At 26.9% G+C, this 25837-nt stretch overlaps 3 protein-coding genes across 4 annotated transcripts; 2 read left to right on the top strand and 1 right to left on the bottom strand.

Annotated features, from left to right (window-relative positions):
* Positions 1-1078: 1078 nt before the first annotated feature.
* Positions 1079-4559, top strand: LOC112689760. The gene is made up of 2 exons (XM_025563599.1): positions 1079-1852; positions 3718-4559. The coding sequence occupies exon 2, from the start codon at positions 3746-3748 to the stop codon at positions 4412-4414; it is 669 nt and encodes a 222-aa protein (XP_025419384.1). The 5' UTR covers positions 1079-1852; positions 3718-3745; the 3' UTR covers positions 4415-4559.
* Positions 4560-6845: 2286 nt separating this feature from the next.
* LOC112689798 (WD repeat-containing protein 34-like) lies at positions 6846-13167 on the bottom strand. Of its 2 annotated transcripts, XM_025563649.1 has the most exons (10): positions 12858-13167; positions 12707-12791; positions 12405-12611; positions 10951-11072; positions 10773-10885; positions 10307-10502; positions 7849-7976; positions 7228-7373; positions 6979-7172; positions 6846-6906 (listed from the first exon to the last, which is right to left on the bottom strand). In XM_025563649.1, the coding sequence occupies exons 1-10, from the start codon at positions 12917-12919 to the stop codon at positions 6846-6848; spliced, it is 1314 nt and encodes a 437-aa protein (XP_025419434.1). In that variant the 5' UTR covers positions 12920-13167. The 2 variants fall into 2 exon arrangements, with proteins under 2 accessions (XP_025419434.1, XP_025419435.1); XM_025563650.1 differs by lacking the exon at positions 6846-6906 and having other exon boundaries at positions 7039-7168.
* Positions 13168-17730: 4563 nt separating this feature from the next.
* Positions 17731-19888, top strand: LOC112689808 (diphthine methyl ester synthase). The gene is made up of 5 exons (XM_025563668.1): positions 17731-18003; positions 18970-19203; positions 19272-19392; positions 19487-19627; positions 19692-19888. Exons 1-5 carry the CDS (start codon positions 17869-17871, stop codon positions 19871-19873), a joined length of 813 nt encoding a protein of 270 aa, XP_025419453.1. The 5' UTR covers positions 17731-17868; the 3' UTR covers positions 19874-19888.
* The last annotated feature ends 5949 nt before the right edge of the window (positions 19889-25837 follow it).

A 25837-nucleotide genomic window follows, 5' to 3' on the forward strand; every position in this document is an offset into this window, starting at 1 on the left:
CATTTTTTTTTTTTTTTTTTAAAAAAATGAAGGTTTAATATTCTTACAAAATACCATTTATAGATGGTACTATGTAAATAATAGTAAATCAATAGTAAATCAATCGCTTGATTGGATATAATTTATTACATGTTTTGATGAAATGCATTTATTACAATGTTAATAAATAATTACCTAAATATTCTTACGAAAAATGGTTTGGAAAACGTGAAAAATATTCCGAATTCGGCATTATTCGAGCACATCTCTGCACCTATGCAGGTACACCTATCGACATTATTCGGTAGAATAGAAACTAGGTAAAAAGTTTCTAGGTAAGCGTGAACCTTAAAAATTTAATTTTTCAACTCAAGATCAGATTGGTCGATAATGAATTTGATATGAATATGTGTAAACATGTACTAAACTACATCTCAAATAAAATCACGGGACTACAGCGTTTTAGAGTAAATGTATGTCTTAACAACAGTACACATTGTATCTATACGCCGTGGGGTGACCATTATCAAAACGATGTACGATTCTCCTCAAATTCGAATGAGGGGAGAGGGCTGCGGAATGCACCCCGTTCGTAAGACAATTATTGTGCTTAAAAATGGTATAGATACCAACATAACAGAACGTAACGATAGTAATAATAATAGTAATGTTATTATTATGTACCGCGCACAGCTGCTACCGCTGTTCGCCTTTCACCGAATTCAGACGCGATGTTGTTTGTTTATATGTGTTACGTCGGTCGAGAAATCGTAGCGAACGCAACGCTGAGGTCGTTCGAGTCGACCAGAAGCGATTGTTTTAACGGCGGCGGCTATGAATTATTCCGCGTTAAGGGGACACGGTGTGTTCGGCGGGGTGACGGTGAGGCAGCCACCGCTACCGTGCGTACGTCGATCGAATGGTCGGGAGGGTGGTGGCGGCGGCACAGGGGCACGGCAGTGTAGCAATGTGGCAACACAACGGAGAACCACTTAGCTGCAGCTGCAACGGGCGGTCGAGCAGCCTCTCACTTTTTTTGTATTATTTGCTCTATGGACGATCGCTCTACGTGCCCCGTCTACCCTCCGCACGATCAGTCCGACAACCGCCACCCGCGGTCCACCGATCGCGCGATCGCTACCTTCCTTTGTTCGTAGAGTACTTGTCGCCCCCTCACCTCCGTCCACCCTATCACCATTATCGCCCCCACCTAGCTACATCGTTCTCGGACTGAACGCTCGTACGCACTTGCGCCGACCAGTCATTCTCGAATTTTCATCCGTTGTTTGTATATCTCATTGCGTTGTGTACGTCCGCATCGCATTGTTTTATTATTATTATTGTTTTCACCGTTTTCACCGTTCGAGACGGTAAGGCGACGTTTGTATCTACACACGCACGCGGACGCATAACATTTAATACTATATATTATAGTGTATGTACATTACATGTACACATAGATATATATTACAATATCATAGTATAAATATTAAACTAGCGCGCGTCCGTCGATACCGTTCATCGTCGTCGTTGCGATCTTCGTTCGCGTTCCGGAGTACTGCTGCGTTGACGTCGTCCGCGCACTACTGTACTACGGTCTTGTTTCATTCGTAATACACAGGAAGAGAAAAGAAACCGTAAAACTCGCGTAACACATTTCATTCGCAATCGACCGGTGCATTTCGTGCGCACTAGTGCATTTTTTGCTTCGCCGTCGACGACATCGACACCGTCCCTATCGACCAGACGCCGTGTTCCCAACGGACACCACGTACCGCTGCTCGTCTAGCGACCCGAACGAAGCCTTCGTAGATCGCCACGTATTCAACCAGGTCCACGGCGTGTCGCTACCAAAGACAGACGCGTCATACAGGTGAGTGTAGGACACGGGTTGAGAAACATTAACACGTTCGGTTATGGCCTAGTGATAGGTCATTGTGCTGCCGCTATGAAATCGCATCGGAGTGGCCTTTGTGCTGTTACCATCGAGTTGGTGACGCGACATTATTATCGACTACAGACTGTTTACTATTAAAATCCTTAATACAGAAGTGCTCGTACTAAGCTGTTCTAGGTCACTTCTGCAAATATTTGCAAATTACAAATAGCAAAAATATAATGTTAAAATCCATCTCATGGGTCTGTGTGAACTGTCACACCTAATCTTAATTTTGTCTAAAGCGGTTTGTTTGCATTTTGGTAGGGTTGTTAAACATTGTCAAGTGATTTAATACTAAAAAATACATAATTCCTATAGTATTTTTAATGAATAGACCAAAGCGACCATTTACTGTAGTTTATTTCGTCGCTGTAGAATAGATATATAGCAGTTGTATAAATCAATTAAAAGTCACTAGATATATTACAGTTGAGTGGATATTACATTTTGTACAATCTATCATGATTCTTACAATTAATGTTCACATATAATGATTTAGTAACTGATTTCAAAACTATTTCAAAATATAATAGTAATTTGTACCAATCGAAAAGTTGATAGTTAAAATAGACATACTATATGTACACAATACATATTATATTATAATAGCTAATAATCATTTGTTGTTTTTTTCATTTTCAATATGTACACTTTTATTTCAATGTCATAAATTAAGCTGAAACTAAATATTTTTGTACTTACTCATTTAAATTAATTTTTGTTTTCAAAAAATCATGTTAGTTGTACTTCATTTTTTCTATTTACTCATTACTCTAAATAAGTTTTTAATCAATATTTATTCATAATAAAAATACTTAATAAGGTTATTTATTTAACCTCTATAAAATATTTAACTAAGTAGAACCATACTTACATACTTAGGTTAGGTATTTTATAGGTATTTTTACTTATTACATTAATTCCTTCTCTTATTCATTTTTGAATTTTAATAGATTGGATTATTTAATATTAGGCTTTTAGGTTGGTAGAGATGTATTTCTAATATCAATATTAAACTTCTTTCTATGTTTAATTTATTAACTTTAATAAGTTTGAGACTCTGGAGTTGACTTCACAATATCCATTGCATTTTAATGTTATATTTATTCATTGATTGTTATTAGGTATTATCTGTAAAAAGTAAATTAAGTATCTAAGATTGAAATTGCATAGTGATTAAGATTGTCTATTTTCTATTGTGTATAATTTTTGCTTTAAATTAATCGTCAATACGTTTGCTACAACTATTGTTCATAGCCAAGACCAAAGTTTTTGCTAATAATTCATATGTGCAGTCAAAGTTATTGCTGCATGTTTGATATTTAGAAGTACACAAATGTTTGTTTTGCATTTTATTTTATAATTGTGTATCTTATTATACATTATGTAGTATTGCCTTTACATTAAATAGCTGCTATTTTTGTATAACCTCAAATTGTTTGACCTATTAAATAATATTTCAATTCTGGTACTTTAAGTTAATGCATATTAATATAATAATATACAAGGTGAAACAAATATGAAAAAAATGTTAAAAATTTGATTAATTTATTTTTATTTACCTTTTAATGCAATCTATTCATCAGAGTTTTTTTTTTTTTATATATCATTTTTATGTATACTGTGAACGTCTGTCGATCAAGGCAGTGTTAAAAAAAAAAAAAAAAACATTAAAAATTGTATTATAGTATATTTTAAAATATAAATATTATTGTAAAAAACAATATAATTTTGTAGTATAGTAAAAAAATAATGTATTACAAAGAAATAATGTTAATAGAAGTATTTTCTTTATGTAGGTGGTTTTTGCTCATTAAGTATTATTTAATGCAAATCGCAAACATGTACAAACCAATTCGTCCAAGAAGAAACAGTTTACCAACCAACGTACATAGAAGTAAAACAAAAACTTTACCTAAATCAGAGTACAATTTACCTAAAAATTCTAAAATGATTCATGAGTCAAAAAGATCTGTATCAAAAACGCCTACTTGCGTTAAACAGCTTAACTATAATGAATCACCTACCAAAAATGTTAGGACTTTTATGGACCATAGTTTATCTGATGGCGATGATATTTCAGATGATAGAACTAAATTTCACAAATCGACAAAAAAGAATCAAGTTATAAAAGATAAAAGAACAGAATTACGCTCAAAACCTATTGACACTCCATCTAAATGTCTACCAGAAGTGCCATTAAATCATACTCCACCTTCATATGAATCTCCTCAAAAATATGGTCCACACAAGAAATTTAAAGAAGATGATATTCAGCAGATTGTTATTGAAAAGTATGCCCTGTTCAAGCAACTAATGGGAATTGATGAACGATGTGGCTCACCTAATGGTGATAACTTCTATGCTGGAGCTAAATTTAGCAATTGCCCATCTCCTGGAGATTTACCATTGCCACCAATGCAGTGGCTTAACTCATGTCAAGCGCAAGCAAAAACAATGCAAAAATCACATCTTATCTTCAACATCACTATCTAGACAGTCTTTGAAATTTAAATTTTGACAATTATTTTTTTTTTCGTTACATTTTACATTATACCTGTTATTTTTGTCACTCAACGTATATCTCCCCATCTATAAAAAATTTAAATGATTGAATGTATGAATGTATTTTCTACCTAGAGTCATGATAAAATTTTCTAAAATTATTTAAAAGTTAAACTTTTTAAATAATAATTGTGTTTCATTAGTATAATGTTTTATGCTTTATATAATTTTATTGTTTCATTTTATCTTAACAGTCTTTTTTAAAAATTTATTTTCTTAAATTTATGTGTAATTATTTAGATGTATCTAAATGTTGTTTTATTTTTTTTTTTTTATTAATTATTATTTTTATTGTTTGTGAAACTTAACTTATCAGTGACTGATTGTTGCGTCAAAGTCTAGTCACTTTTATAGGTGATTTACATGTAAATGCAATACAAATTATAATACATAGGTAGTATCGTAACAAAAATTTTAATTTTAAAGTGCTATAATGGAATTGAATTGAATTGCTGATCAATTAATCAGTTGTAATAATTATAAATCAAATCTATGTTTAATAAAACAATTTTTTTATATAGTTGTATTTTTCAAACAAGATTTTAATGTCAACAACAAACAGTCTTATATTTTACAACAGATAAAATTTATGTAAAAAAAAAAAAAATTATTCACTTATTGTGATATGTGTGATAATATAAAAATCAGCAATTCAATTTGTAATTTATTGTATCAATGACTGTGGTAAATGTATTTGAACGTGAAATGTGAAGAAAATATATTTATATCTAAATTTAATTCAATAGATAAGTAAGGAACATGTTATCGTCCCTTTAAAAGTTACCTCTTGTTTTAAATGTTGATCATATTTTAACTAATAATTTTATAAATAAAATAATTTATACAAAATAAAAAAAAATAATAAAAATTTTGATATATAAATGCTACTTCAAATACACTTGTTACCCTTCTCAGATATTATTTAAGTACAATTGTGATATGGAACAATATTATTTTTTTAAGGTTTACTTACAATAATTATATTACATGTAGTAAGCCTTATGTGTTGTAACTTATAAATGTTGTAACTTTCTACAAAATGAATTGAATATAAGATATGGTTTATAATGAATAGATAATTAAAAATATTTCGGTTATGAAATTATATGACAGGTCAACCTCATGAATACGAATAATTAAATTAGTATATTAGTTCAATATTCTCATAACATTGTTATATAATGCTATGATCTATATAGAACTATTCCACCGACTGTATCATGTAAATTAGACATTAGTTTCCTTCATTGTATTTATGAGGTTGGTATGTATTTCATATCAAAAATCTTGTTTAGATTAAAAACATAAATTGTCATAAGTGATAACATAAAGAAAAAAAAAGAATGTAAAATAGCAATACTTTGTTTAATTGTTAGCAATATATGCGTTTGTTAAATAATGCTAAGTTATCACTTATGCAATATTATTTTTTGTCATTGATTTTTGCTATAACTAATTAGTAAAAAAATATGTATGATTTAAGAAATAGGCACATCCCTATCCCAATAAAATTCTTAAGTCGCTCATTGATCATTAGGCATTAATCAGTAGATTTAACTCAACCATAACTTGAAATTCATTGTAAGAAACGCAGTATGTGTCTTTTTTAATGGCTGTCCTACTATTGTTGATACTATATATATATATATATACTATACATATATATTTATAAGGAATCTGGCCATTAGTGTGATATTACTGTGTTATTTTTTTATGATAAATTATTTTATTATTGTTTAATATATGTTAAGTATATTATTAATGAATTGGATTTTTTTGTAAGACTGTTATCAGTTTAAGAAGAAAGTATTCCAATTCATAATATGTAAGAAGAATCACCAAAATTCAAATGTATTTTTATTTACTTAAATTGTTTTAAAGATATCTTTTAACTTTGTTATTAATTTTTAATGTAATGTAGTTTTTTTTTTCATTTAGATTAAGGCAATTAGTTATTAGAATTTTGTATCACTTCCTTAAGATAAAATATCAAAAACCAAAAAAAAAAAAGAAAAACAAAAAAAAAAAAAAAAAAAACAAAACAAAAAAGAAAAAGAAAAAAAAATTAAAAAACACAGCCATTCCTAAGCTGTTAGTATTCCTTATACGATCTCATTCTTATAAAAATACTACATGTTTTATTATTCATTTCAAACATTTAAATTTTGCCACATTTTTTATTTCTTTAAAACTTTCTTAATTTCATAAACATCCTCTAAAGAATATAAATCAATCAATAATTCTTTACTATAAATAGTACATATGTTTATATTTAATAAGTAAACCATGAATAACATTCCGACCAACATTTATTTGTATTTTAAATGACAAATTTTTTTCTTCTTTTTAAATGATATCTGTGCTATTCATATTTATTTATATATATTTCTCCGTGTATTGTGCCAATCACAATAATGTTTTTTCTGTATGGAGTAAATAAAGTTTAAAAAAAAAATAATCAAATTGAAAGTTCTCAAATAGAAACATTTACAAACCTAGGATTTATATTCATGGAAATTAAACTGCTGGTTACATTAATTTTTTTTATTGAATTTATTTTCCCATTTGAGAGATTGACTTTAGCAAGTTCTCCATTTTCTTCACCAATATATACTGTAAACTCATCTTTTAAACTCCAACATAGTCTAGTTATTATTCTTCGATTGAAAATAATTTTTTCCGGATCTTTCTACAAAAAATGACTTTTAGACTAATGTTAAAATTAAATAAGTAAATGAACTCACTTGATATACATCATATAATAGCATTGTACAATCAAATTGTGTGATGATAAATTTATTTGTATTTTTGTGGCAAAATTGTATATTTTCAATCATTATTGAATTTCCATTATAAGTTTTAACTTTTACTGCTTCTAAAACTTGATTTTCTGAAATGAGCATTATGAAAATTAAGTTTAGTTTTCACCAAAAGTACAAAAAAAAAAAAAACTAAATTTGTAAAAACAAAGCTAATTATTTGAAGTTTTAAGACACACTATTCTAATATAATCAGTTCAACACTTATTATTTTCATATAAATTAATTCTTAAAAAATTAAACATTTAATACTTATGTGATCATCAGTATTGAAGTAATACATATTTTCAGCTTAATATAAAATTAATATCAATAGTCAAGTATATATTCAATTTATATTGATGTATTCACAAAATCCATTAAAATAAAAGTTGCACGGTACAAGTAATCCTTTGTACTTCTCATGGTGGATTAGGCCTATTGGGGATACCACTTGAAAAAAAACGCGCCTAACACACAACCTCATTGGTGGTGTGGAATAGTGTGTAAAGAATTTATTTTCTATTGCGGATTAATACAATTATATTGAAACTTAACTGTACCTACCTTTAATGTTTCTTGTAATTTCACATAAATGACTCGAGATTTTCCCATTTTCCAGTCCTACTAAAAAATGTCTATCTGAATAATCGAAACTTTGAATGCCAATTTTTCCTGGAACTCCAACGATGTACCTAATTATGTTACATATATCTTAATTATCATTTTTTTAAATATGTTAATAAGGCTAATGAAGATACTTGAAAAATAAAACTGAATTTATAGTAAATATGAATACCATAGATTTAAAAAAAAAAAATACAAACAATTTATTTAATTGAAATTCGAATAATAATGTAATACAATTAAAGGGCATCAGATTTGTACATTAAAGTTTTTAATTTGTTGTAAATTTATATATTTATTTTTAAACAATTGAGTTAATTTCATTTGTACTTTTTTTTTTTGTTACTTTATCGAAAAAGTTACATTCTAGTAAAATTTCTATTGCTATACTTGGTGTAAATGCATAATATGTATGTAACGCATATTTGAGGTTTTGATATTATTACTTAAATTCGTTAAACTATTCTTTTTTATAAATTTACTTATTTCACGATTGTTTTAAGTTTTAACAATTTCAAAAGAAATTTTTTATATTCTTTGCTTTCTCCCAACTATCTTGGGGTCAGCCACTTCTGTCCTAAACCTCCACTTGTCTCGTTGTTTCAATATCCCCTACACACCACCAACAGCTCTCATATCATTCTCAATCGTATTCAACAATCTATTTTTTTGGTCTTCCTCTTCTTCTTTTACCTTCAACGTTCATTTTAATCACATCTCATATATATATAGATATCTCATGCCCAAACCTTAGTCTATTTCTTTTTATCTTGTCCACTATAGACGCTACACCAATACTATGTCTCATATATTTATTCCTCTTGTCACTCCACTCATCCATCTAAATATTTTTATTTCCACTACACATACTTTATTATAATTCCCTGTCAATCACCCAATATTCAACACTAAGCCAAATAGCATAGTTGGTATACTCCAGTAAAATTTACCTTTCAGCCTCATTGGAATTCTCTTATCACATAAAACGCCCAATGCTTTTCTCCATTTCATCCAACCACACTTAATTCTGTGTTTTACATCCATACCAAAACCCGTATCCTTTTGTACAAATAATCCTAAATATTTAAAGTTCTCAACTTCACCTATCATATCACAACTTATTGTCTCCTCATACATTCAACTTCTTGATATCTTCCTCCAAAGTCATACTCTATATATTATGTTTTATTTCTACTGATTCTCAATCTCTTTCCTTCAAGGGCTAATTCTCCCTTCATATACTGCAGTTTTCATTGATATATAATAAATAATAATAATGGTCAATTCTATAAATTCTTATACAAAAAAACTAGGTATGAGTTAGCATTGTATTAGTATTTATAGCCAATAGTAATAAGTACATATTATTAAATAAGGCGTGTTACTGATGGTAGAAGTAATAATATGATTAGTATTAGATTGTTGTGGAATCATCTAACGACTTCAGTGTCTATGAATTATCCAAAAAAAGATATTTGTAATTCACGGGAACGATAACGCATTCTTGCACGCGCATGAACATCGCAATCACCGATTAAATTAAAATTGACACAATTTTCAAAAAACGAAGAAGCCAGACAATATTGTGAGGCTTGGAATGGATGGAAACAGCTTGGAATTTGGCTTCTAGTTTTTAAGATTTTGATCTAAGCAATTTCTAAAATTCCAATTTTTCATTTAAATATTTATAATTTAAAAATACACAAACTTCTTTTATTTGTATTCCTTATTCCAATATTTTAAATATCGAAAATCGCTTCGATCAGAACCTAGAAGAATTGTATACAAAGTATAATCTGTTTTCTAAATTAAAATTGACCTATCTCGAATATTATAATTTTGTCTAACATTTGAGTTGTTTTACCTGTTTTTTTCGACCCACTTCAACCACCTTAATGTTTGTGATACATGCAATTGTATATTTTGTAATAGTAATGAACAATAATTTTCTTAAATTTTATTTTATATGTCTTAATAATTTATATTATGGATGCAAATACAATATTGAACTCGTTCAATAAACGATATTGATTTATTTTATAATAGATTAAACCAAGGTTTTTATGTTGATGTCAAATTAATTTTTTGATCTATACCTTCACATAATTTACATCTGGAGAGATTTAATTTTACATTCCATAACAGATTACTACTAATTATTATAATAAAAAAAAAATATATAGCTTTTAATATTAATATATATTTTCAAATTGCTCGTACTTTACGGATAATTTTGTTGAATCAAATAGGTTATTTGTATGTTTTTTATCTAATAATTTACTACCCTTTTTTATTAGTCTACAATATATTTTAACAACTATCAAACTATAATAATCATGCATTTAATGTTATAATTATTATATATAATATAAATTTAATTTAGCTTATGTTTACACACCTGCATAGTCGTTGGGTCAATTTTATTTTGTCACTCACCATTGTTCCTATACAAACATACCCATCTTTTCCAGCAGTTACTAATATTACTCGATGATCAGATCTTACAAACCACAATGATTTAGATACTGCTTGTGAATGCCATTCAAGAGAAATCATAGTCATATTTTCATTTGTGTTGCAAACAACTAATTCACCTACAATTTATAAACTAAACATTATTATTTCATAAGAATTTTAAAATAAAAATTGTAAAGTTTTACGCTGTGTTTTAGTTTTCTATTATGTATGTAATAATTGGTGTATTTTAAAACTTGTTAAACTGTTTAAAAGTTTTTTGTTTCATTTTAATATCTAATTAATAAAGTGTAATAATATAAATAAAAATTAATATTCAGATTACATAACTAGCTCATGATATTAACTAAAATGTGAACATTAATTTTTCAAAAAAGCTTTTGTTTTACCATTGTATAAGCCAGCTGTCAAAAGATGTTCATTCATTGGATGTGTGGCTAAACATGTTACGCAAGATGTAACTTCTAGTTTGTTAATCACGGTATTTTCACCTTTTTCTAAGCTAAATATCCAATATTATAGATGTGTTATTAATTTAATTGAATGACAATTTGCTTAATTACTCACTCAGATAAAGAGTATACAAATACTGAATTTAAATGATTACACCATTGTGTATGACATTGTTCACCAGTAGCTATCATTATCTTGTTACCACTACAATTCCAACAAAGTGCACTTATATTTTTCTGTAAAATATATTATAAATAAATTTAAAAAGCTCATATACCTATTAAAATGTATGTAATATAAATATTAAAAATTAACTAGATATATGTATAATTGAAACATGGAAAGACATCATTATTGATAAGTTAAAGACATTTTTCTAGTTTACTTTAAAAAATCAAATTAAGAAAGTTTTTCCTACTATTATAATTTGAATTATCTATATCTTGTTTTATTTAAAACTATTAAACTAATATTTATTAAATTTAATGTACTACTACATGTTATATATTAGTGAAATAAAAGTCCATCTATAAAAACACTTAATTCCTATCCATTTTTTTTTTCCTTACTCGGTTGATTTTATGATGACTTTAAAACTACTGATTTATGTGATAAACAGTCAATATTTTATTGTATTCAATATGAAATTTAAAATAAAAAATATTCTAGCTAATGGTACAATAAATATCTATTCATATACTTTGTATTAAATTATGCTTTAATTAACATTTACCTGCGCTAACAAAATTAATTATTGCAGGACAGTTGAGATTTTAAAGCTCATTGTTATCAATCATACTTATTTACTGTTCTGTAGCTAAAATATTTTTGATTTTTTCAACAATTGATTAAATATATTTAATAATGTTTAATTTAAATAAATGTTATTTGGTAACAGTAGCGGATTGGCCCACCGGGATACCCGAAAGTTCCCGGTGGGTCGGTAATCGTATTATAACGCTGGGCCGATGGACTTGGATTAAAAATTTTATAAAAATAATATACTTAAGTATATTGTATTTTATTGTAAGATTGTAATAAAAAATTAGTGTAAACAGTTCCACGAGCATTTAATCCATGAATAAAGGAGACTTATGAAAAATTATTATCATTGGATGGTGGGCCAGTCATACGATAATTTCCCGGGCCGAAATTTTTAGCCAATCCGCCGCTGTTTGTTAATAATAATTTACTAATGAACGGAGGGAATAGCAATAATACATTTTGTAATATAGAATTATTAATTTGTATAGGTAAATATTGACTTTTAATCCTTTCAGACTCAAAGTACACCATAATTATTAACAATTACAACGATTAAATTAAGATATATACATTATTATAGTCTTGAAATTTTCAATATTTTTTACTTTCAATCATTATAAATAATACTTTCCAGCCAAAACCGTTAAATACTTTAATTGTTTTTTTTTTTTTTTTTTTTTATTAATTAATTTGTTTTCTTATTTTCAAACAAGTAAAATTATTGTTTAAAAATTAACTTAAGTAAATTAAAAATCATTAAATTAAGATATTGTTAATTAATTAAGGAATTCAAAGGTTATTACCGATCTAAATGAAGGATGTTGGTACAGAGGTATTTTAATAGTTTTATCATAATTTATGTTTTCATCGGGTGTTTCTAAATAATCATTCATTTTTGGCCAACCTTTACATTCAATCTCTAAAATTCTTAAGCCATTTTTTAAACAGTCATTTAATGCAACAAAATCAACATTTCCAACATTAAAATCCTCGATTTCATCAGTTTGTGTCTGTAAAATATTTATAATTAAGTATTATTTAAATTAAAATATAAGTTTAATACAATACAAATAAAATTATGAAATTATGAGGCAATATAACCAACTGTTATAGTTTTCATATCATTAGTATCGCACGATTTGTCCTCAGTAAACAACCCATTGTATTGACATATCTTTTCCATTGTTTTCCTGAAGCAAATTAATTTTTATGTATATAAATAGAAAAAATAATTTAATACCTACTGTTTAACTTACCCTTTCCTATGCATTTCGGTGTGAATAAACCCAATTACCTCCACTGGACTGTCGCTGAACATTGTTGTAGTGGTTAATTATTTCTAATAGTTATATTGGCTAAAAAGCATATATGTATAATTTAAAAAAAAAACATAACATTGAAAATCAACGAAACAGTTACAATTGTATAACGTTTATGATATGTAAATGTATATTTTATAATGTTGGTGTTCATTGTTTCTATGGTGATCATTAGGGCTGGGATTTCGATGCACTTTAGATTTTTTTCTGAAGCTTTCTGTACGATGCTCATTTTGTTACAGATATGTTTAAGGTATTTTTAAATTAGAATAAGAAATTTTATTTTGCATTTTTTGACAATTTTTAATTTTAAGGTCATTTTTCTCATTTTTTAGGGCATTTTAGAAGCTTTTAAATTATTGTTGGTGTTTTTGAATTTAAAATTATGGATTATAGATATTTTTTACCAACGGATTAGTGTTGTTGTGTAAGGTATGCAATGTAAAAGTTGCTGTTGATAAACGTTTTACAATACAACATATATTGTTTCTCTTTCACTTAGACGGAAATTAACTGATATTATGTTTGTCTATGATCTTATTAATTACAATATTTTGTGTCCCGAATTGTTGTCTGAAATCAGCTTTCGAATTCCATATCTAATTACACGTAATTCAGAGTTATTTTTAGTTCCTCATTATAAAACGAATAGTGGTACCAATTCTTTTTTCCCTCGAGCTTTAATGTTAGCTAATAAAATTTGTTTTAAATACCCTTACTATTTATTAATAACCTAAAATTTCTAATTTGGTGCACTTAATATCTAAATGCAAAACATATACTTATAAAAAATCTAAATTAACAATTAAAACAAGTACCTAACTTAGAATTTTAAATGAGCCGAGGAATTACTACTTTAATTTCACTTTCAATTTATACGTAATTCAATGTTTTCGCTAATGTGTTTGGAATATTTTATCGAAATGGTATTGACAAACAAAAATGGGTATGTTGTAAAAATAGTATTTATAAGTAATAAGAATAAAATTTGAATAATTATCGGTCTGCAAAAATAAAACGAAACGACTGTTTTGTTGTTTAGTGAGTGACTTTATGCTACATTTCGTCTAAGGCTGTACGCATACAAAGACCAAAATACTCTAGGAATCAATAAAACAACGAATTGTTTTAATTTTTATCAAAAGATTTAAATATAGCTATATTGTGATGGACCGAGACGTATTACAACAATCATATTTATGTGTTTCGTGTAATGATATATATAACATCGTTGATCGGTTTATAGTTATTATACAATCGTATTTATCAGCATATAGTCGTAGCATTATAATTTATAACTCAAAAATTATATAGTTTAAACGCATTTGTAATAATCAGTCATCTATGTAATTTTTTCCTTTTTCATAAGCTCAATCCCAAAATAGTCGTATTGGATTTAATCGGTTGATATTTAATTTGCGTATTGATAGGTACATACAATTATTGAAATGGCAATAATGGATGATTAATAATTAGGGTTCGGATTTGAATGCATTTACATTTTTTTTAGGAATGTCTTATACGATGCTTTCCAAGTTACAAATATGTTTTAAGTAATTTATATTGTAACTATAAAATATTTTTGGGGCATTTTTAGAATTTTTAACGATTTTAATGCATTTTTTAATTATTTAGGCCTCTTTTGACCGGGTTTGGTAAATTAAGTTCCATTTTATTAAGTTTAGGTAAACTGAATCCCGCCTAAAAAAAAAAAAGATAAATTGAGTCCCTCATAAAAAAAAATGAAATCGGTAAATTGAGTCCTTTGTATGAAAATTAAAGCGGTAATTTGAAATATGGTGAAATGCTGTTTTTTTTATTTAACACACTTTCAATTATATTAACACAATCGTATACTACGTACATTAAACTTAAATTTATGCTAAAAAATATACAGCGTTAGACTTGATCATTAAATAATACATGCATGTGGTTTTTGAAAATCAATGATTCAAACACAATTCTTGAGAGTTTTGAAAATCATAATCACGATAAACCAGAAGAAAAAACATTGAGCCGGCAAAAAATTAGCAGTGGTCTAAAACGGGGAAAGCCGTTGAAGATATTTCAAGTAAGCCATTTAAACTCTTACATTCTTAGATACAAAAAGAAAACGTAAATACATTAACTTGGTACGGCTCTTATCAAAAGAAATATACGAAATATTTGATTAACTGTCGATAACTGTCTACCCTAATTCAGTGTTGAATTCAGACATTTTTTCCAAGGGGGGCACTGAGATGTGGAATTAATATAATACAAATTAACAAATTTTACTTTATTTACCTGATTGATATAATTGAACTTAAGCTTATAAAAACAATTGAAATTATTTAATATTTAAAAAATGTATAGTTAATATTATCATTTAAAGCGTATGCGGCGAGTTTTTTTTTGTTGCATATAAATCAATCATCTCTTCGACATATTCAATTGACGGATCTTCATCACCTTCTATACTTATTTTCATACAGTATTGAAGAGTATCTTGTCCCATTCGGTTGCGAAGATTTTTCATAATTCTATTCATCGCACTGAATGATCTTTCTACGGTAGGCGTTCCTATTGGAATACATAAAATGGATTCTGATAATTTTTTCAGATGTTCATAACTAATATTTGCTTCAAGAAGGTGAGTTATTGGATATCCGTTTGTTTTAACTTTCTGTGAAGCAACAAACATAAAAGACTTATAATCTGATAATACTCCATCTTTTTCATTTTCATTCAAAGAAAAACAATCAACATAACTGTTTAATATTTTTTTCTGAAGAATTTGAAAATGATTTGTAATCTTCGAATATTGAACACCCTTCGATAAGTGTTAAATCTGTATCATTAAATCGACGGTTCATTTCTTTGATTGTTTGTTCCAAAAACTGTGAAAGGCAAGCTATTGTTTCTTTGAAATAATCGTCTTTTTTCGATGAATTAAGTTTACTTGAAATATCTATAGCATTTTTAATGATGGTACAAAAGTACCATCACTGCATCTTGTTTTAAACCTTCTAAAATTTTATTTAAGTGACATTTAGTACTTTTAACTAATGTGGGTAAAGCTGAAATACAAATTGTAGGACCTTGCAGTGTTAGACTTAAATTAGAGATTGCGCCTAATATTTCATCCAGTCCACACAAAAGTACTAAAACTTTCTTCGCGGAGACTTAGTAAAATTCCACCGGCCAAAGATGCTAAATCTGCGCCATCTTGATGAATATGTTCACAAGTAGTAGTTATAGCAATATATGACTGTTTAATTGCATGAACTATTTTATAATGACTTAACCACCGAATTTCAATAGCCTCAGGTATTTTTAATATTGGATCATTTAAAATTACAAATCATCAATCTATGGATCAATATACGATTCTTGCCTTAAGATTTTAATTTACTCATATTTTTATAGACTTTGAAAAAGCTATACACAATGCCGCCCAACAAATTTGGCTAGCAATTAATATTAAAGGTTGTCGTTTTTACCTTGGACAATGTGGGTGAAAAAAATATAATGTCTAGGTATAAGTACAAATTATAAAAAACAAAATTCGAACGAAAGTAATTTTTTAAAATTATTTTTTGGCTTATCATTTCTAAATCCTAAAGTTGTTTATGATTATTTCATTGGAGATATTCTGCCAAAACTTCCTCCAAATGAAAATATAAAATTGTTCGTTGATTATATTCTTACAACATATATTGCATCAGATTGTATATTCCCGCCTAGTGTTTGGGTTGAATTTTCGACAACATCAAATCGTACAACAAATAATTGTGAATCATTTTACTCAAAACTAATTACTTAGTTTATTTTTTACTGCACATCCAAATATTTATATTTTTATTGATCCACTCGAAGAAAAAACTCAATCAAATATATACATTCAAATAAGGAGTAAAGACATGCATTTTATAAGGAATTTTCACTGGGCGACAAAAAATGTTTTTCTCAAAATAGTTAATGTATATTACCAAAGTACGATTATAGTATTACACGTTTGTTTCGCATTATTTCGCCCAATCTTTTAAAATACTGTCGACAGAGTATAATCACTGGGCGACATTTGTGTCACCTAGTTAACTAGTTAAAAAATGCACTGAAGACATAATTAAAAAGTCAAAACACAACATTGAAAAAGAATATATTAAGAGAACAAATGACGAAGTACAAAAATAATTCAATTAGTAGACTTGACTTTATTAAGTTTGTATCATTAAAATATTTACCTGTTTAATATTTTTATATTATTTTTATTCTATTATTTTTTATCATTTTTTATTATTAATTTACCGTATTAAATATTTTATTTGGGACTCAATTTCCCACTTTAACTGCTATACGAGGAACTCAGTTTACCTCTTTAAATTTTATACGTGAAACTCAGTTTGCCAATTTCAATATTATTATTGGGACTCAGTTTACATATTTCGAAAGATAAATTCATTTGGGACTCAATTTACCTACGCCCCTTTTGACCTATTTCTTGTATTATGAATAAAAATATTGACTTCGTTGAAATATAAACATAGTATTAATATTAATTAATTAATTAGCATTAAGAGAGTAAATAAAATTTGTCAAATTTAATTTTTACACTTTTTTTTTATATTTTACATATAATTTTTTATACATTTTTTAGTTTTTAGGTCATAAATTAATTTTTTGATTTTTTTAGGACATTTGAATCCGAGCCCTATTAATAATAAATAATAACCATTGGTATTTGATACGTATGCATTTTTTGCTTTATACAGTTCATATATCTGTGCTTCACTGTTTCGTACAACTGATAGTGACACAATCGTTATCACAAACTGTACGAATGATAACAGTAAAGAAATCGGCTTCTCGTTATTCAAATTGGATTGTGATTATATTTTCTTTTAGTTCTTTATCTTTATAATTTAACGTCTTTCTGTGATTTTATACTTTACGTTCTATATTTATCATGTTTTACATTATAGGAATAGGTTTAGGGGACGTCAAAGACATCACAGTTCGAGGTCTCGAAATTGTTCGAAAGGCTGAACGTGTGTACTTAGAATCGTATACATCTATATTAGCTGAAGACAAACTACAATTGGTTAGTAGATATTAATGAAACAACATTTTCACCTGTATCAGTTTTTATTTCAATTCATTAAAATTACCTTTACTTTTCGACAGGAACGAGAAATTGTTTGTTTTTTACCCTTCGTGTGTGTTTATTTTTTTTTTCAATTTATTTATTCCAAAATCAATTATTGTTAGTAATCGTACACAACTAGTGATCGACTTAAGGGGGAACGCAGACGGACAGAGTGCCCCAACTAATTTTCAGAAATTTTAGCATCCCTTATTATTTTTTGGTTATAACTATAACGCTTAACAAGTTTTTTGGGACACTTTTTAAGTAAACAGAGTCCCCGTTCTTTAATTTTGCTAAGAAAAATTACTATACAGAATGTCTTTTATGAAGCTCTAATTTTCTAGTTGAATACAAAAAATAATTTATTTTTCAAGTATGTGTTTAATGAATTTTGTATTACCATTTTCTCTGTTGTAAAAATTTCTTTCAGATAATATTTTAACACTAATTTTAGATTGTTAGAGAAGTTAAGTGTTTTAACACTAGAGCTGGTGGCAATGTGTGGTGTGTGGACTACACGACCAGATAGTGTTCATGACTAAGTTTGAATAACTTCTATTTCTTATTCTAACAGTAGTCATATTTATATAAAACAGCGAATGCTGTTTCACCCTTCTCACTCATGCATACGAGGCTCTGACACTGCTGTAATAGAGAGTTTCTCTGTATTGACAATTAATAGTTGTGAAGAAAGGACACCTAAGAGTAGGTCATGTCCATTAGAACATGTGTAAATTACTAATAAGACATCGGTTGGTTTAGATTACTAATATGAAATAGGTCGGTTTACTACACTTTTCATTTTTTCAATATTCAATAAATATTTTAATACATATATATCATGTATTTTATTATTTTCATATTTTATAAAAATTTTGTTATTCTGTTATTTTTTTTTTTGTTTTTTACTGTTATATATAGGAACAATTTTATGAAAGACCATTGATTGAAGCTGATCGCGAGCTAGTTGAACAAGATGCTGATCAAATATTGGATAAATCTAATGAGGTAGATATAGTTTTGCTTGTAGTTGGTGATCCTTTTGGTGCAACTACACATGCTGATATATTACTGAGAGCACACAATTTAAAAATTGAAACTAGAGTGATTCATAATGCTTCTATTATGAATGCTATTGGATGTTGTGGACTTCAAGTAACTATAATTTAATTATAAACAAAAATTATGTTTTGATTAATGACAGAAAATTATTTTTTAACTAGTTGTATCATTTTGGAGAAACTGTATCAATACCATTCTGGACAGATGTTTGGAAACCTTCCAGTTTTATAAACAAAATTAATCAAAACAAATCAAATGGTCTGCACACCTTATGTTTACTTGGTAAATTTTTTTTAACCTTCTATATTTTATATTGAATGTATATATTTTATGCAAAAATATTACATTAATCTACATAACACTTCCTTATTTGTAGATATTCAAGTAAAAGAACCAACATGGGAAAGTATCACTAAAAAGAAAAAAGAATATCAGCCATCCAGGTATATGGAAGTAAAACAAGCAGTTTCACAGTTATTAGATATTATTAAAAATAATGAATTTGAAGGGAAAAATTGTGAGTTTAAATTTGAAATAATATATGAAATTATTTTCATATCAAACAATAATTGTTCTCTTAGATGTGACTCAAGAATCCCTGTGTGTTGGTGCAGCACGTATTGGATGGCCAGATCAAAAGATTGTTGCTGGCACATTAACTGAAATGGCCAATGTAGATTTAGGATCACCATTACATTCTTTGGTTATTGTTGGTACACTTCATCCACTCGAAGAACAGTTTCTTAAACAATTTTATATTTAAACTAATAATTAAATATTCATTAAAAATAAAAAGTAAATTTTATTTTGATTCTTACTTATTTTTTTATTGTTATCAGTTTGATTATTAAATGTATTGAACATAATTTTTATATCATAGTTTAGAATACTTTTGTTTATAATTATTAAATAATAATAAAAAAAAAAAATTAAATAGTAAATTATACAAGTCAATGATTACAAATTAACAATTAATTACTAAGTCCATTATATGAACTAAGGATTTTATTTCAAAATGAAACAAAAAAATTACAAAGTGTGCTTTTATGGTAATTGCACCAACTATAGATTAAAATGAAAAATATAGAGTGAAATTAGTATGTAGAACAATTCTAGATTATTCAAAAAATATAAAACTTATTTACATGTGTCCCAGCTTTGTTGGAAAATTTTTGCTAAAAGTGGTTTCAATTTCACTTACAATTTGACACTATTTTCATTTTATGTTTTGTTTAAATAAATAAATATCAGAAATTGAATTTTCTGCATTTATATATCTTAATTTGTTTGTAATTTCACAACAAAATACTTGTTTAAAAAGAAACACAAAAGGATTTGCTATAGATTAAGTGCTTAATAATTTTTACCTATACAATAAATATATGTTTGTACACATTCTTTTTTATTAAAAATAAATAAATATAATATCTGGTTCTAGTTTAATAAGTATATTAATTATAAATAAAATCCATATTTATTTTTGAATATAGTATCTATAACTATAAGTTAACTAATTGCAATTGATTGCTTTCATCATCATTATCAAAATAAGTATTTAATATTTTTGTGCATAGTTACTGGTAATGTTTAAATGTTTACGTGTTTAAGTATTATTTTAAATACCTTTCATAAGTATTTTTTCTTATTTTAATCTGTTATAGATTTCAGAAATCACTGTATAAAATTTTGTATTAAATTTTAATCAAATTTTCTAAATGGACGAAGAAAGTTTTGTATAGTTACAACATCATTAAATTATACATTAATACACATGAATTGTTGATACATAAATATCTTCTTATTGTTTTAAAAAAATTATGATAAATATCTTTTTATATAATTGAACTATAAGTAGTTCATACAAGTACTTCAATTATTTTGACAACTATAAATGCTCTGAGTATCCTATTATTTTAAATTTTAAATTCTATTTTTAAAAAAATCAATACCATTTTCCTCAAAAAAGGAATTATTAATAAATTAACTTATGTTTATGTGTAATGCATATTAAATAATTGTCAAAAATGTATATATAAGTAAAAAATAATTACATCTCTATATTTTTTTTAAGTTATATGATACTTCTGCAACGAATTAATGTTTATTAAAAAAAGAAATTTTAAAAAATATTTGACAAATGAATAATTGTTTTCTTTTTTGCTTAGTAATTATTAGTTTTTTTGTAAGATGTATGCTTATAATTTCACAATAAATATCAATCTGAACTTGTTTCCCAATATTTAGCTACATAGATACCATATAATTGGTTTTAATTCATAAACATTTTCTTTAAAATATAAATGATATACAGCAAAACACTGGTGCCACCTAAATATTTTAATATTAGAAAATTGTTTTGAGGAAAATGGAATCAAACCTTTTTTTTTTTTAGAAAAAGGAAAATGGACCCGCTATCATTAAAAAATAACTAGTAAGTATTCAATATTTTAAATATTTTTTTTTTGTATTTCAATACTTCATTACCGCTATTATTTAAGGGGCAACATTTAGGCAATTTCTAATCTCGTAGCAGCCCGGGATATTTGTTAGTTGTAAATGATTGTTAATGTGAATACAATTCAATGTGGTTACCGCGCTCCCTTCCATACCATGAGAACAGGTAGTCACTAGTTGTAATCATATTATTATAATCGGTGTCCCGTACTCGCTTGTTGAATGACTTCGGAGAATTATTTTTGGGTTCATTAGTTTTATCTTTTATGAATTGAGCAAAATAATAATATGGTCCGTAGTGTAAAATAATTTGTATATAGTTACTATAGATATAGAGTATAGGTGCATATTCAAATTTAGTTCAGTCATTTTTTAATTTAGCGTAAAACTACGATTCTTATGACAGCGCCACAGCGGTTGATGGTATGGTGGCCTCTTATTCCCTTTTGAAACCTTTGTGTTTTTTTTTTTTTCGATAGAAGAACTTTAGTTTTCGTTTTTCTAATTGCAATAACTAAATAGCCTTTACAGAAAGAAAATTGAATAGTGAATAAATAATCAGTTCAAAATTGAAATACAGAACGATAATAAAATATAATAACATCTAATGTAGGTATATAGTATTATTATCAGGGCGCGGAAATATAAGTAATTGCTAGCATTATTATAGGATACCACGAAATAAGGTATCTAATTATACTGCACTGTTTAGGTTCACTATCGTATCACGGCGTGGTAGCAGTACGGGGGGCTCTCACACGCACTCGTACGCACATGTCATCACTCAATATTGTGATCGCGAAAAAATGTTTATTTTTTATTCCAACATAAGTTTCTAATTCCAACGCTACGTGTCGACAATTATCACGATTTTGATTCTGAAAAAATATTTGGATGCTCCGTAATATGTACAAAGGATCGATCAAGGCACATTTTAAAAATTGTATTTAGTTAATTAAATATTTAAGTTTGAAATTTTGTATTTTTTTTGAATTTTCAACAATATTTTTTGCAATTTAAATTACAAAAATTAAAAATGTGGTTCGATCGTTCCCTTGTACATATTACGGAGCATCCGAATATTTTTTCAGAATGAAAATCGTGATAATTGTCGACATGTAGCGTTGGAATTCGAAACAGTAGTTTTTGTTAAAAAAAGACGTGGTGGTGAGGCCCCTTAATTCGGAAAATATAGTTGTATACATTTTTAATTCGGTAATTCTTATTTAAATGATTGGATTCTTAATTAAAATATATTTCATGAGTGTAATTTTTTTAAATTTGTTTACACATATATAATATAATATATAATATATATAATATGCTTATATATTTAGTATATAGTTGTAATTAATTTTGAATAATTTAATATAATAATTAGTTATTACTTATTACAGTAGGTAGTATACAAGTTGTATACGCGACTTCTATTTTTTTGTCAGCTCAAATAGTAATTTTTACCATTACCATTAATTAGATAGTAAACGTTAATACATATATAGCGTGTTTTTTTTTTTTTTACAAGCTAGTACTTTATATACTAGCTTTTACAAGCTATGTTACAAGTCATAGTTAATTGGTCAAAACTATTTAAAAAAATTCAGTCTATGCGAATTTGGTATTGAAAATACCACTTGCTATTAAAAAAATAAATAAGTTGCATTGCGCATGCGCGTACTGAGAGGGTTAAAAATTTGAAATTTATCTGAAAATGTGTATTTATATACCACTAGCTTCTAAAAAAAAAATTCGATTTATTCTAACATAATCCTGCCGAGAAATTCAGTGCTCCCTAAATTGGTGAACTCACGGTACATGCACATAAAAAGTTTTAAAGTAGGTAACTGAAATATTAAAGGGACTTTTTAATGTTTGTATTTAAATATAATATATATGAGACCTGTTCAATATATAAATGTATAATTGAATTGGATTTATATACTATAAATATAATTTATGTATTAAATAAAAAAAATTTGTGCTCAGAAATTTTTATTTATTTTGTTATAGATTTGCGTGTTTTTAGTACATAACGTAATTATAGGCATCGTGTAACAAAAGAAAAACAAAATATAGGCCATTAGTTTTATTTTCAAAGTTCGTGCATACAGTTAATTTTTATCCTTTAAAATGTGTTGGTGATATGGAAATGTAAATGATTTACAAATGAAATAATTTTAAACTTTTAAACTTTTGTATTATTATTTTGTGAAAATTAATTTACTTTCTTGATTATTAGATACCTATGCAATTTTTTTAAATTTATGTAAGTACATGATTGTTTCATTTTTCTGTTAAATTATGATTTTTCTGGGCTCAACCGTCAAGTTGCTTTATAATTTAAAAATGAATTAAACTAGTCGACCGGTTACCGGTTAAAAGTTAATTAAAATATATTATCATCCTTTTTATATAAATTCACTTGTCATTATAGATCGATAAAATGTATGTGTTTTAAGTGATGTGTCAATATCCAGGGGTAGGTTTAAGGGGGTGGCTAAGGGGAAAATAGTCTCCTTGGGAATGAGCTATTTATTTTTCTAAGGTAAGTATTATGAATATTATGATATATCAATAGTTATTATTAAATATCGTCATTGTGAAACAAATAAATTAAAATAAAAAAAGAATTATTTACTTTTGAGTGATTCAAAAGCATATTCTGTGAATTAAAAATATATATAGATTTATAAAACTAGCTACATTTTTTAACTTTAAATAGCCCCCTTCTTGGTGAGTGATAAAAACCGCCCCTTTCGATATCTTAAACTGTTTGTAATTCTTCCTAAGTTTCAATTATGGATTGGAAATTGTCAACAAATCTTTGAATTATTTCACATGTTAGTTTAACTCACCTAATAGACCTATCTAACCGCATCTAGGTAACATTCTCTAACCTATTTGAGACAACATTTTTATTTTACTTTTTAATAAATTTATCCATTCACTCAAACTTTTAATGAAATTCTTTATGGATTTTATTGTATCTATACCAATTTCTTATTTATGTTGAACATTGCATGAATGAGTTAGTGCTAAATTTTAAAAGTACGCACAGCAATGCGTAAAAATTTGCTGGTTAACTTTTTCTTAATAACCGTTTTGAATCTTTTTGATTTTCAACTTGTGACAGCAGCGCAATTATAAACTCGGCCAACCATGCGTTTATCGTTTTTTCTAAATATTTGTGATAAGAATTCAAATTCATAGTATTTTTATTTTATTTTAAATTAACACCTTCGAAGGGTAATACGGTACAGTAAGACAAAATCATGAACACTACGTATGTACTGAGTAACAACAATATTCAAGTTTAAGTATTAATAAAAAACAAAAATGCATACAATGTGATAAAGATAAACAAAAATAAATTCTGTAATATAATAGATAAGAGGAGTATAGTATTAGATATTTATAAATATTAAGTAGGATTAGAAACTAATAAGTATATGACTTTAATTTATTACTGTTGTCATAGAAAAAATTGAAATTAAAAATATTGTTACATGATGTTAACATGCGGTTTAGTGGGCTGGGTTTAACGAAATTATTTTTACCAAAATTAGTGTAAAATAAATGTGATTGGCGGGCGTTAAAAACTGGTATTTTGAGATAAATTTATTCAAGTAAATGTGAACAATCTATTTTATTATTAAGTAATTTACGTATAAATAATACGTCTGAGTTTAGCCGTCTTGATTCTAAAGTTGGGATTTGATATATTATAGCGACGTCTTTTACTGGTTTACCAACTAGATCAAATTTCTGGGCTATCATACGAAGGAAACGTCTTTGAATTATTTCAATTTTATTTTTGAAGTCGATTTGTAATGTATTAATAATTATGTCGTTAAAAACAATTAACATCGACGATTTTTTAATCGATAATTATACTATTGCTCTATTACGTATATATTAACGTATTTGTACTTTACTTTGCAGTTATGTATAGTGAGGTAATTAGGGGGGGAGGGCACGAGAGGTCCGTTCCCGAAATTATAAAAAGTGTGACAATGGCTCCTAAATATGTCGCCCTCCACTACGTTCATACAACTGTACAGCCCACTGCGAATAAAAGAAACTGATAATTGATTTTAAGTTTTAATACCACAAATAATACGGATATACGGTTAAGTTAATTAATTAATTTAATTAATATTATAATGTAATCTTAATTCATATTTTAATTTCAGTATTTACATTATATTTATATTAGTTTTATAGTTGTAGATTATAATATGTTTAATAAAGACTGAATTAAGGGGGTCTAGCC

Source organism: Sipha flava, unplaced genomic scaffold (assembly GCF_003268045.1).
Source record: "Sipha flava isolate LNK unplaced genomic scaffold, YSA_version1 46_pilon_pilon, whole genome shotgun sequence".
Taxonomy (NCBI): Eukaryota; Metazoa; Arthropoda; class Insecta; order Hemiptera; family Aphididae; genus Sipha; species Sipha flava.